Consider the following 14642-nt stretch of genomic DNA (forward strand, 5'->3'; position numbering starts at 1 on the left):
TTCGCACAGAGTTATAATTCAAACCCTCAGAAGTTTGCTGGGGTTGCCTTTCTCTCTTTGAATGCTGAGCAAAAGAAAGTCATTGTTTTCTTTTTTCCATGCTATTTACATCAAAGTAACAAGAAGCCACATTGTATACTGTAGTTTTGTTTTTGTTTTTTTGTGACTGATGTTACCGTTTTATTTTTAAGCATAGCACAACATCAAGTGAAAAAAGATAGAATTCACACACATCTTTGTACCTCAGTATTCACTGTAGACGTCTGTGCCTTGAAAATTCTCAGCTCTGTTTGTTCTTTTCCAGCTTCAAAGATTTAGACAAATCAAATTGTGTTGTCAGAAGGAAGCTCAGCACAAAATTACATAACCTATTGTCTGAATAATTTTCTCTTTAGTGTAATAGGCATTGCTTGTCCTGAAATGGGAACGGGATTAACACTTGCAACAATAATGGCTCACAATGTGGTTTGTGCGATTTGAATACTCACTCATCAAAGCAGCTGGTAACAATTAAAATGTTGAATGGGGTGGTAAATAGGCTGTGTTTGGAAGACTAGAGAAGAACTAATACAGCAGTTTTCTATAGTCTCATCAGCCACTCAAAGCTCTTTATACTACATGTAAATAGGTTTTATTGACCTGTACACATTCACATAGTTGTGCACTCTGTTTTCAATCACACATACAAGCACACACCAGTGTTACATCAGGATTGGCAATTTCAAGGTTCAGTTTCTTGTCCAAAGACATTTCAAGATGTGGACCGGATGAGCCGGGAATCAAACCACCAACCGTCCGATTAGTGGACAGTCAGCTGAGCCACAGCCACTAAATAGCAATTTAATATCAAGTATAGATGCTGTGGATATATGCGATATTGACAGTGAGGCTGAGAGCCAGTGTATCAAATCACCAGGGTTTGTGTTTGTTAAGCAATCTGTGGTTTCAGTGGTTTGTGACCGTCGTGTCAGCTAATTAATCATATGGGGTTACTGCGATCAATACTGTGCAGCTGACTTACTCTTTTCTAAGGAATACAGTACGCAACTAAATAGTTTCTGGAAAATACAGTTTATAAAAGTTTTCTGATTTTCTGTTTAACCGGTGTCACAACATGACAACAAAGTGTTCTTGTCATTTTCAAAAATTTAAACAATTGCACGTTGCGTTGAAACAATTCCACGTTGAGCAGAGGTGACAGTTTTTACAGCATGTGGTCACGGTGAGCCGATCACACGTTTTTTTTGTGGAAATGTTTGTTACTGGCTGCCTGTTGCTACCGCTGCAGTGTTATCTCCCCATTAGGTATGTGTGTAGTGGTACGCTTATTTACACTGAAATGATGATAACAAAGCAGTCTCACACAGCCTCAGCTACACACATTCACACTCATTTGCATAAAATCTCTTCACTGGTGAAATACACTTGCGGCGGATGTGTTTGATTTGGCTGGATCAGTGACAGTCCTCTATCATCCTGGCAAGAACGACACCTCCACATTTAAACAGGAAAGAAGGCTCACGCTGAGAGGAAGTTATAGTCCCTGCTAGCATGAATGATGCATTTAGCGTAGAAACCGACATGGCTGAGCTCTCTTTGATCTGACGGAGGATTGAGTGTCGGTGATAGGGATTTGAGCCAACTAGGCTAACGGTCTGATGTTTGATTGTTTGGCAATCTGATTCCCCTGACTCATTTAAAACAACCCCCCTGGATAGGATTTCTTAAGAGCCAGAACACTAAAGCCGCTTCCGAGAGATTCTCTACCAGACCGGTAGTGTTGCTGTGACACTCTTGTCAAACCATTGTCTCTGATTATACAAGGAGGTAGCTTCAGCCAAGCAAATATGCATGGTCAAAGACGTGTTCCAAGACTGGTGAGAGTTTCCAGACAGCACATTGTCGTTCCCCATAAAAATGAAAGAATTGCTTCTGATGGTAACTGTTTTGGCAGCACTGGTGTTACTCGGTGATCTTTTGCACTTGTCCTGATTATTGTTATGGGTGTGCACTATAATATAAAGAACATATGCACAAGAAACTGCTAAAATACATTTTACTCAAGGAGATGTTGTTTGGCTGCTGCATATACAGTAGCATGCGAGCTCTTGGCTGTTAGTGTAATTTCACTGAATGACACTCCACTGCTTCACAGGCATGTATATGAAAGTAGTATACAAAGGGCATGTGGCTTACATTGGAGCAAAACATGTCACTGATTGTAATCCAGGAGGCAGCTATGTTGCTTCCAGAATATATTTGCCAATGTAAATTAGTTGTACATAAATGGAAACTCAGAAGAGGCAGGGTTGGCACAGGCACTCACTGTATGTTGCAATATTTTCTTTGGCGTATGAGCAAAGGAGCTGGGAAAATGAACGCTGACCCTTTCCTTCACTCAGGCTTACTTACTGAGACATGCATAGTGGTGTTATTTCTTTTGCAAAGGATTCAGAAAACAACCCTCATTCGAGCCAACCTACTTGGAGGTCCAAGTTTAGTCGTTTAGACATAGATGACAGTCAACACAAGGTCAAGAACTTTAACCCGCCGGGCCCTCAGAGATCAAGTGTGCCGACAGGCCGTGTTTTGAAATAAGAGCAGACTTAGTTGGGGACTTTGTAAAGAAGCGTGTGAACTTCAGAGCCCTAAGAGAAAACAACCCTGCAGGGCATTCTGCAGATTATATCAGTTCTATTACACCTGCTTTAATATATTGTCTCCCATAAGTTGCAGTGTACTGCAGTGTAGGTCTTCTTCTCTTTTTCTTTCTTTCTTTTTTTTAACATCTATTATGTATTCCATGTCCCTAATAATAATAATACGTAATACATTAGCTACAAGCAGCTGTTGTACGTGCAGCATAAAAATATCCAATCTTGAATTTATTTTATAAATCCTAATTTTTATAAATTGCCATGCCACTTTTCATATTGAATTGCAGCTGAAATATTCCTTTAGCCCTCGGGCAACAAATAACCTTCCCGGTGCCTCTGCCTCTCACAGAAGCATTTGATTTTTGGGGACCTCTAACTTAGTGTATTTATCATTTTAGTCATGTACCGTTTACACCAAAATCTCAAAGAATTCGAGGAACACAACCAAAGAGGCTATGAAGCTCTGAGAGAATAGGGGATGATATATTGGAGTGAAAACTAATTTCCAACCTGTCCAAAGAAACTCTCTCCCTCCCTCCCCCACGGCTGTGCTCTGCCTTCTCAATGACCTTATCGTTGCATTATTATTATTTTTGCTGATCTTGATTTATTATGTTTATGCTCTTCCACTTTTGACTGTTAATCTGAGTCGGGGGTAAGGGCCAGGGTGGGAATATATTTGAAGGGTACAGTGTTTGTGTTTTTTTTAATGCAATGTACTGTATAAAATTAGTAAGGTAGAGCAGGTGTGGGCTGAGAGATGAGCTTGTGAATAAGCTGTAATTCATTTGAGGGGGTGTGACTTGAAATATGATGTTGTTTTCCCCTATGTATTCCCTATTTTCCTCGCATATTTTGCTCCTGCTGAAATACATTTTTAGCCATGAGCACAGAATTGTTGTTTGACTTTACAGAGCGGCCGAGGTCATTCACATAAACCTACAGCTGCACTGCACTAGGCGGCATCTGTAACCCTTTAACTGTAGCACATAGTATCTCAGTGAGGTAAAAGATTGGCGTCTGGGAGTTTAGATCAATTTCTCTACGTTTTCATTATCTGAATGACAGGGAAGCCAGTATAAAATTCATCAAGCTAAATGGAATCAAGTTCGTCAGGTTTATTTATGTGAACGTCTCCGCAGCTGGAGGATATTGAAATGTTTATTGATCATTGAAGTTGATTGGCTGTTTCGTTGTTCAGCCACTGAAAGATTTAAAAGAGTTTACTTCCAATATTGGGGAATGACAGTTGACACTATCATCTTTCATTTTTTATGATCTTTTAATGATGGATGAAATATCTATATTCTGTGAAAACCTGACTGTGTCACATTGTGTTTGTTTAGATTCATATTTCCAAATGGGCTATCAAGTGAATTCTCGCTTGTCACCATCTTCCGGCTAAGAAGAACAACAAAAAAAGACCGCTGGTATCTTTTCCAGATATTCGACCAGTCTGGAACCAGTCAGGTGGGCCCCACTGTATGTTTCATGTCATGTATGTATATAAAAATACTTATAGATGTGTCTTTTAAACACCCCTTTGTTCCTCAGGTATCTGTTGTGGTTGATGGTGGCAAGAGGGTGGTGGAGTTTTCCTCTCAAGGGCTGCTTAAGAACACACTCAGCTACACGTTTAAGAGCCGTGACCTTCACACCCTCTTTGATCGGCAGTGGCACAAGCTGGGCATTTCTGTGCAGAGTAACATAGTCTCCATTTATATGGACTGCAAGCTAATAGAAAGGAGACTGACCGGTGAGAAGGACGCCATTGGCCTCAGCGGGCGCACTCTCATCACTACACGGGTGGAAGATGGACGGCCTGTAGACGTACGTCCAACAATAACTTCATCCAAACATACTTTGTCATGCGCTTAAATGTCAGTTGAGGATTTAACAGTTTTTGATCCAGTAGTTTTGTCACTCTTCTCCAGCTATGATCAGAATGTATTCCCGCTGCTTTCAAATGGCATTTTAAACATGTTTGAAGAGCATATTTTCTTAATCTGTGTGAATCCCCCATTGTGACATGTGTGTTACACACTCTTCTTCTTAGAGGTGCCTCAAAGTGCTAAAAAAAACAAAAACAGGAGGTCAGCTATGCCTCCCAATGCCACAGAGTAGTACGGGGCTTTAGTGGTGTTAACAGCTGATTCCACATGATTTGCGAAGATGTAAGTCAGTGCATCAGAGAAAATTACAGGGTTCAAGTTCTAGTCTGAAGTAGCAGTAACTCGTGCAGAAATCTGCTTTTGATACAGTATATATTTTAGATTTAGATGTGATGTGTTTGAATTGCTCTGGAGGCAAAGAGAATGACAGTGTTTGGACAACCTCAAACTAGAAGAGCTGACAATTGAATAAATTGTGCCGTCTTAGCCAGTGAAGAGCAGACCTTTGTCTGCGCAAAGAGCAACACGATGTGACGATGAAGCTATTGGATGATGCTGGAGTGGTCCCTTAATGAGCGCTCTTCTCCACAGATCGAGCTGAGACAGATTCTCATCTACTGTGACCCTTACATGGCAGAGATGGAAAATTGCTGTGAGCTACTGGAACCAAAGGTAGAGCTGTGATGTCTCAGTGTGGCATTAATGTGAGATTCTTTGTCAACAAATGACAAATAATGAGCAGTAAAAATGTATAATGTATGTAATTCATCATGGATAACTAAGAAAACAAATTAGAGGATAGATGACATGTTTTCCTTCTAATTCTGTGACACAAAACTGTTGTGTAAAAATACAGTACAGTAGGTCACCTGTGTCAGTACATTCACCAAATGTCCTGGTGTTCTGCAGTGACAGACTGTATTTAAACCAATATAGTGCGATCGCACAGCGAAACTACAACAAGGTTGTTGTTTGTCATGCACACGGAGTATGTATCCCCAGATAGAAACGTAATAATAGAGATCTTCCATCACTGTATGATCAATAAGGGCTAATGGAAGAGAGTTTCCAAATGGAGGGACGACCTTTGACCCCTTACCCTGACATGTCCTTATACGCATGCTGTCATGTCAGTGTAAAGTTACTCCATGGGAATTGTCACCACCTTGAGAGGGATTTACCACTGTTGTATCACTGAACAGCAGGGTGTTATTTGCAGCATGGCATACTGTAAATATATAGTTTCTAAAATCTTGGTTACCTGAGTTTAAATGTGCTGCATTACTGTGGATTTTGGACTTTTTTTCCCCCCTGATGTAGCAACCATGACAAAAGAAGGTGTCTAAATGGTGAAATTTCTGTATTGATCCAGTGTGAAGCCCAGAAGACCTTTAATGGGACTTCCCCTCCCCTGGTTACAGAGCAGCTCCCCCAGATGCTGTCTCAGCCGCTCTCGCCATCAATTGACAGATGTCACTGTCCAGCTGAGAAGGTACAATCAATTCCACCCAACAACGGCCTCTAATTGACTAAGTGTAATGTCTATTGTAACTGAAACAGGGCTGATTTACACCACATGTACTCTATCCTTTACAGGCACTAAACAGCCAGTTAAGGGGCATTTATACCAAATAGTATTTTTCTTGGAAGCTAACCAATGGTAGCATAGCCATCATCTATTAGAAAACACAAGTATGATTCTCCCAAACAGCTCAAACATGGTAAATCTTCACCCTGTGTGTGAAAATACAAAAAATGATTCTTTAAACTGAAAAAAATAATGTTAGATTAAAATGCAAATTGACACCTGCAAGCTTCAAGCTCCTCTCTGAAGGAAGCAGATGGTCCAGCTCCAAGGTGGTGTCCAATTCCACACCCCCGTCCTCTTTTATGATTTTTATGTTTTGCCTGTAAAGTTACAAAGAGAATCAACTTTTCAACCTTAAATCAACGTACAAATTCAGTTAATTACGGTGTGCAGAAATAGATTTGAGGTATCAAAACAAACACAATATTTAAAGATTACGAGGTAACAGTTGGCTCTGTAAATCTTGATTTCTTGAGTAAATGTACATTTTGCTTCACTGATAATTAACAGTTTTGGACGAGGCACTGTTTCTCATTCTACTTAATTAACTCTAAATTTATGGCGGTGACATAAATGTGTCTGAAATGTTTTAATCCAGCTAATTTATATTGTGCACAGGGAGATGAAGGACATCCAGGGGTAGTTGGACAGAAAGGGGATAAAGGAGACAAGGTAAAGACAACATTTTTATGAAGTTGATATATGCACCTGTTTTGTGTGGTATTTATTGGCAGAGGCAGTCTATTTATGTAGGTGGACAACATCATGTTCAACATCCACAATTCACAACATCAGACACAATGCAGAATATTCATTTAATCATGAGGAGTATTATCACTGGACCAATGTTCTTGTCCCTTCTCATAAATAACTACACTTTTGTTCTTTTTGTTCTGTCGCACTGCTGGTTTTCAAGGACAGTTTCAAAGTCTGAATGTCAAGAAAGAGCTCAAATCCCTGTGGGACAAATTTATACCTTGTTATAAATTCATCCTCAGAGAAGGAGAAATGCATTTCACTCTCAGCAAGCAAATGTCTGTGTTTTGAGCGTCCAACAAAATTTTTAGTTCTGCCGGCCGTCAAGGTCCTTCATAGATGATACCGTACAATTACCCTCACAAGGGGAATTTTCTCCCAAAACTCCTGAGGAGTGGGAAGGCATACATTTTCCCAATCACTAGATCCTTTCTCCATGACAGCTCAATAGACAGATGGAATTGTAAACAGCACAAGTCCAAGTCAGTGAAATAGAGGGTGTCGTGTTGGTTTGAAAGACAACAAAAACATAAAGAAACCATCAAATCCCCAGACAGAAACATGTTATTTTCCCCTTGACAGATCACTTAGAGTACTCAGCCCGTTTCTAGCTTCTCTGTACAAGGTTAAAAACAGAGCCAACAGAGAATGTGTTCGACTATGAATGGAATTCATCGGGATGAACAGGTGGTGGTACTGTATGCCTGATAAGGCCAGATGGCTTTTGGGGTCAGTGACCTAATTACCATGATGTGACAGTGGGATTAAGAGATGCTGGATAACTGTTGAACCTTTGTGTCTGGAAAACCACTCATTCCTGAAAGTCACAAAACAACATTTATTATCTCTTTTTTCAAACTGTTTGCACTGTTAGTTGTTTTTGTCGTTAAAGGTGGCATCGTGTTTTATGCTGTTAATCCTATAAAAGGCACCAAACTGGTACTGCTGGTCCTCATATTAAAGATTACCTTGACATTTTCGGTGACTGTTCTCAGCATCTTGTATCATTTTGCTCATAGAGATATTTTGTAATGTAACATTTGGAGCTTTAAAGTTTTAAATCTTTTTTCTTTTCTGCTGTTTTACTACTTGTGTGGTCAAGTGACAACCATGCACTTTCTGCACCAGTCTAGATAGACTGAGTAAACAGCAACAGTGGCAGCTTTTTAAATGAGTTAGAATTGGCCTGTAATGAATATTAATTGCGGTGGCCCTTAGAGCTTAACACGCTGCAACTTGAGAAAACACAAGCAAATACATAAATGTTCTGCAAAGTCTCTTCATCCATGTGACAACACATTCACTGCAAATGCAAACCCGTGTCCCCTAGTGTTTCTAGGGGACACTAAAAAGTGATGGCCCTGACTGGGACCTATTGGTCACTGGTGACTTTTGAAATTAAATTCCTTTAACAAATGTGTCAGAACAACTGTGTAAGCAGATTTAACAATTTTCTTCTTTTTAAGTTTTTTTGTTGTTGCCTAAATTAATCAGCTGATTAACTAAATGATGGCAAGAGCAAGAGAGACGGAGGATGAAACAATGGGTGATAGGTTGGACCCAAACTTGGACTGTTATCAGTCAAAATGATGCCTTCAGGGCCACCATTCTTAATTGACCTAGCAGGGATAAACTCTGAAGCTGTACCTCTGTGTGTGTGTGTGTGTGTGTGTGTGTGTGTGGGCGGGCTTTGAATATGTAGGTGGTGATTGATTACTGGTTGCTAATTGATATGACTATATTCATTAAGTAAGAATGCATCATCACATTTCACAAAGGGCTATCGTGCACAGCAGACATACTGACATGTTTTCAATGTCTTATGTTTTTGTAAGTGGCCATATATCTCCCCAGTAATTGTTGAGCGGAAGCCTGAGAGGACATCCAAAGAGACTCTTATTACACATCTTTTATCTGCAGTGACCATCTATGTACAAAAAAAGCATGTTTACAGTGTACTTAGCACTATATTACAGAGCTGTTACAATACTCAGTGCTCAGGAGTGATTTAAACACACTCTTCAGGGGCACAGGCCGTTCCATTTTTCCTATTATTTCTGCAGGCCATGTCTTGTGCTTTGAATCGGTGGCTTGTGCTGTTAACACCTGAAATCTAATTTCAGCAAATCAATACTTGGCACCATTTGTTTGCTTACTGAACAACAAAATTCATAACAAATCCTATTATAGGCTTGAACACTAAATCAATGAAGTTAAGGAAAAACATGATCAGGGACTACACCCTCAAGACTGAGCCCTCCATGGTGCTAAACTGGCACAAGATGACACACATTTAAATTGAGATGTTTCTGTGAAAAGCCGATTTAGGTACCTGATGTCATATGGTGTGACTCACTGATCTATACTTAAACTATACTATGCAGTTATTTAAAGGAGGTTGGAGGCTGTTTTTGGGTTCTCCTGCTGTTTTCTCCAACATTCTTCACTATAACATTAAGACATCATTAACACAATGCGAGCAACTTCCTCTGTTCTTGGCATTTATTTTATTGTCTTCCTCACCTTGTGTCTCTGTTGTCTTCATTTCAGCCTCTATTTCCAACGACAGTCCACCTGTTCATCTCCTTCACTCCCCATTAGATGTATAGCATAATGAACTGCTGCTGAGAATGCAGAGCACAAAAACAATTTGACCTTGCATGCAAGGTTAAGGCAGTTTCCATGTGCAAAGGAAAAAACATACTAAGGCTAAGTGTTGACTGGGAGGCATTTGTTAAAATGATGAGCGAAAACTTTACAACCACAGCAGCTCAAGTGCCACTTCAGTAATTAGACCATGGCACTTTGAGATAATTAAATTTACTAAATCCACACACACTGCACTTGCTTTGTTTGATGCTCGCGCGTTATTTTACCAATAAACAAATAATCTCGGTTAACCAAGGAAAGGCATGGAAACCTGGTAAAGGTGTTTGATTTAGTAATGCAGGCACGGCTGCAAATGACATGACGTCAAGCAGAATGTGCAGTGTGCCATTCACTGACATTGGCTGAAATGTTTGGGAAGTGAAATGAGGTGAAAAAACGAGAACAAAATTATCATCCATGAGCAGCAGATACTTGAAGACAAAAAATGTCACTGATGAGGGGTAACGTTTTTAGCAATTGTGAGGAAAAACCCCTAGAGAAAAGCAGTTTATTTTCAAACATCTGTGCAGTATATCAGAAAACGTCATGCGTTGACACGATAATATGTAGTAATTTCCCTTCTCTTATTCACTCTGACCTTGTTTCACATTAATCTGTCTGGTAAATTATGGTGGCAGTGCACCTCTGTTAAAGCATATTTAATTCGTATTGATCCCTAAATTTCCAGGGGAGTTCCAGTGACTATTAAACAGTGTTGGACTCATTTAGTTTTACATTAAAATACATTAAGAGTGGAGTAACGAAGTCATAGCAAATCCTGTCAATAAGATAACATGTGAATCTCATTTTGTTTTAGAAAAATAAATAAAATAGACATAGTCTACTTATTAACAATTTAGCTTGACTTTGTAGAGATTAATCAAAGACATCTGGGCAATTTAGAGCATTTTAAACGCCCATAATGGGAAGTGCAGGCCAATCATCGTGACCTACACAGTGCAATTCTTGGGAAAGTGTGGGGGGATTACTTTGGCTGTGTTACTCCAACAGAAAGTAATATCCTGCATTGCAGTGAGAGTTTGATGGAGGATTCTAATGTACTGCAAAGGGATTAAACTGCTATGATTAATCCAGAATCCCTCAGGAAATTAAACAGATAAGTAGTGGGTTATAAGAATGCAGCTTACTTGAAAGGATATCCATTTTCTATGGCCTTGCACATAAATCCGGGTATTACTAGATATACAGCTCCTGCATGTACATGCTAAGGAAAAAAAACACACAGGCATAATGGTGAAATTAAAAACTTCTTCCCAATTTACAATAAACCAATAATTTATTTTTGGACCATTTACAACTCTCCTGCGCTTATTGTGTTTTCAATTAGGACCCTCTAATTCAATTTATACCTATCACACCTCCAAAGTGAATAATGCCAGATATTTTATTTAGCACAGTTTATTATTGGATTGACACTGAAATGTAATTGGCTGTTAAAAACTTCCATTGTTGCTATTGTACTGTATGCTTCAGTGTTAAAATGTGCCTTTTCTATTTAGGGGGTTTTGTGGCAGTGGTTGAATAGTCAATTTAAATGAAAGGTGACTGAACTGTGAAATATGTGTCCTTCACTAGATGCATTTTATGGGAAGTTTATCTGATTATAACGCATGACATCAGCAGCTGTGAATTTCTATTGTCTCATACAAATGCACCAAACTGCTGAGTCCATGGAAAGTATTACATGATGCCATATGCTTAATATCTAGAAAATGACTCAATTTGCAAAGAACTGTGTTTTTTTTCCAACAAGTCCTCCAACCTAAACAATCACATTCTCTTATATGACCCATGGAAGTGTTTCCTGAAATACTGCACCTACAGTGTCATGGTTACCATACTAAACAGTGTCTGTAGCATAACTATCATTGCCTTTACTACAATAGCAGTCATGGCTTCATTAGATTTAGGCACAAAAACTACCTGGTACCTTGTTAGCCTGCCTGGTTAGGGGTAGAAACAGATTAGGATTCTGGTACACTCCCACATAAACATGGCCCACTCTCCTACATGGATGTCCTGGGTCTGATTGGCCCATCCCATCATTCCAACCTCATCCTAATGTGGAGATTCGAACTCTTCAAATTACGTCACCGCACTTCTCCATCTGCTGTCATAACTAATGCAGCCACTAGATGTCACCGTAAAAAAAACGTAACTATGGGTCAAAATAAGCTGCTGAACAAACGACCTATGGGCACATTTTTTTAACTAGAGGACAGTATATATATATATTTTTTTTTATAATCAGGCACTAAGTATTTTTTAAAAGGTAGACTAGGCAGATTGTCTAGAATAATGGGTGGAATAATGGGTTGATAATCCACAATGCAGAGATGGCATCTTGGTTATTAGGTTTGGTCACATGTGTCTTGTTCTTCCACAGGCCTATTGAGTTCTAACAAACAGGGTTTGTAATGAAGATGTGACCATGAATGGGCATCATGTTTAATTAGATTCTTAGCTCGCAGCAAGTTCTGCATTGGCTTAATTTGTTGAATAACTATCTACCTTCATCTTCTCTCTCCCTTAACATTCTGCTCCCATTCGTTTTCCTTCCCCTGTAAAATTACACAAGACAATCAAGCTTTTATTCCTCTCTTGCCCTCTCCTGTCCTCTTTTTCTAAAAGAATACAATCATTAAAATGATACAATGAACCTTAACAAGGTTCAAATTCGTGCTCTCCAGTTGTTAGGAAACACTATCCTGTTCTGCAGCTGCTGAGCTACTATGTCAGCAAGAACTGACGGAACAGCTGTTGGAGCACGATCTCTGATGATATGACAAGCCTTCATAAAGCTATTTACTAATGTGTGAACGAGAGACCTTTCACTAACTGTTCTTTGTGTTGTTTCTGCCACAGGGGGACACAGGGGACGCCGGGCCTCATGGAAATCCAGGACATAAGGTGGGCTGCTCACTAATGAAAAAAGTGAAAAATCTAATATTCCCTTTGCGGTGCTTTACTTTTTAAAGCTGTGATTGGCATTAAGTCAGTCGGAAATTCAGTTTTTATGTTCCTTTTAAACTGATTTAATTTTAGCTTCAAACTAAGTTTCTTTGACTACATGGTTTCCAGATCAGAGACTCACGGGTGGCTCTTTTTGTTTAGTGATTTATAGAATCTGTCACTGGCCTCAAGTTGATTTTTTAACATCATTGGTTTGAATCAGTGGCTTGGCTTTGTGTTGACCCCTTCAAAGCATCACGGGCAAGAAAATAATCTAAGAATCAAATTAAACCCACAAGCGGGTGCCCAAGTTTATTCCCAAGCAAGAGGTGCTTCTAGCTGACTATAGGCCCGTCCGTGGGCCCAGTTGGCAGTCCTCCTGGGTGGGAAGCCAGAGAGGGATCATGTCTTTGTCACTGCAACAGCAACTTCTGCTGGATAGTCTGGCTGTCGGCGTAGACGAGGATGAGATTCGTGTGAACCAAAGTGTCTCGGTTATGCCCTCTTGGTGAAGCTCTTCGCTGTTGGGTGACAAACAAATGACTTGCATAACTTTATGGATATTTGAGTTAACATACGTAACTGTCTACACCCGAGGTCACTGACAGATGGACTGTGGACCAGTTCCTGAAAGAACAGTGTCGGGATCTGGACCTGCTGTAACCTATGAATTATTGAGGATTATTAGATTTTGACTAAGTGTTTCTATTTTAATTGCTGCAGTTTTTCTAGCCTTTGTAGCACTGGTCACATGATGCTACTCATCCAATCATAGCAGCTGAGATTAACACAGCAAGAAAAAATAGTTGAGAAATGGAAATGGGGGAGTGGGATATACGATAGAAAGACGGAGAAAAGGAGTTTTTAAATTGTTAAGATACAGTGAGAGTGTTAAGATGTGAAATGGAGATAACAGAAAAAAGGGGAAAATTAAGCTGCACAAAGTTTTTCATAAAATGAACCACCTAATTTTGGATTCTTCAAAGGCTGTTATGGTGTAGCTAATTATTTCACAATTTCCTATCATTATTGATCCGCCATGACCACACCAACATCTTTGCTGGTGTTACAACATCATGGGTTAGGGATCCCTCTTTTGTTGCTCACCCTGAGGATTGTCATGTTTTTTCCCTGTTAAGGGTTTTAAGGGCAGAGGATGTTGTTATGACACTATAACCCTTTTAGACAAACTGTTTGTTAAAATGGGCTATTTGCCTTGCCTTGCCAGTTATTACATGCAATATTCATTATTTTTTAACCTGCAACTAATATCAATATTTTTTAAATGCACCTCTTTGGCTTTTCTAGTGTTGTGCCTACAGCACCATTTGATTGGACATACAACTACGTACACAAATAAGTAGGCTATATATATAGCCTAGCCATTGGCATAGTTTGAACAGGACTTTGGTATGAACTTTAAGTTTGAGAAAGGAAATGCTTCGTTTACACTAAAAACACGTCGGGTATCCGGGGGTGCATTTTCAGAGCTGGAATATTGCGAAAATTAACCGAACTCGCATATCTGACAGTAGGCTAAAGCAGATACTACAAATCCCATAATGGTAAATGGGTAAAACACAGAGAGAGCTAGCCTAACGTTCATCTTGGTGACTATGGCCTGCAATGAAGGGCGCAGCAGCTGGCTGCCCCCAACTCATGACTTTATTCACTTGCCTGGGGAAGTCTGGAAGCATTGGTTGCCTGGGGCCAGAATGTTTTCCGCCTAGATCGCTGGGACAATGTTGTGAACCATCCGGGCCATTTTTTCTCCAGGTGTCTGGCAGGGACTGGGACCCGCAGGGCCGTAGCAAGTAGTGGGCCGACCGCAGCAGGTGCAGCATTGTTGCTGCTAGCAACGACGTGGTCCTCACCGTCATTAAAATGAGCAACTGCAGTCAATCTCCGCACGTCCGCTTCACTCTGCTGATACTTTCCTCTCTGGGCCTAGTGATGCAATTGTTTTAGTAAGTCAGTATATCCATTATTAGATATGAAAAGATTAACTTAACTCACACAATTAGTCTAGCCTTAATATAGTAATTCTGCGATTTTTTTTTTTTTTTTTGCCTACGGCCACTAGGGGGTCTCTTCAAAACAAGTTCCTCTGTTGACACGGTTGACACC

At 39.9% G+C, this 14642-nt stretch overlaps 1 protein-coding gene across 6 annotated transcripts in view; it reads left to right on the top strand.

Moving 5' to 3' along the window:
- Positions 1-14642, top strand: part of LOC146973609 (uncharacterized) — a 100732-nt gene that overhangs the window by 6050 nt on the left and 80040 nt on the right. For all 6 annotated transcript variants that reach the window (XR_015037765.1, XM_085800307.1, XM_085800308.1 and 3 more), the window contains exons 5-10: positions 4004-4127; positions 4212-4487; positions 5141-5221; positions 5922-6041; positions 6756-6809; positions 12429-12473. Coding sequence is in view for 5 of the 6 variants with exons in the window: in XM_085800307.1 (XP_085656433.1) it covers positions 4004-4127; positions 4212-4487; positions 5141-5221; positions 5922-6041; positions 6756-6809; positions 12429-12473 (700 nt within the window). In the remaining variant the exon portion in view is untranslated. The remainder of the gene's footprint in view (positions 1-4003; positions 4128-4211; positions 4488-5140; positions 5222-5921; positions 6042-6755; positions 6810-12428; positions 12474-14642) is intronic.

Source organism: Trachurus japonicus, chromosome 15 (assembly GCF_045865225.1).
Source record: "Trachurus japonicus isolate A0001 chromosome 15, Traja_1.0".
In the NCBI taxonomy this organism is placed as follows: Eukaryota; Metazoa; Chordata; class Actinopteri; order Carangiformes; family Carangidae; genus Trachurus; species Trachurus japonicus.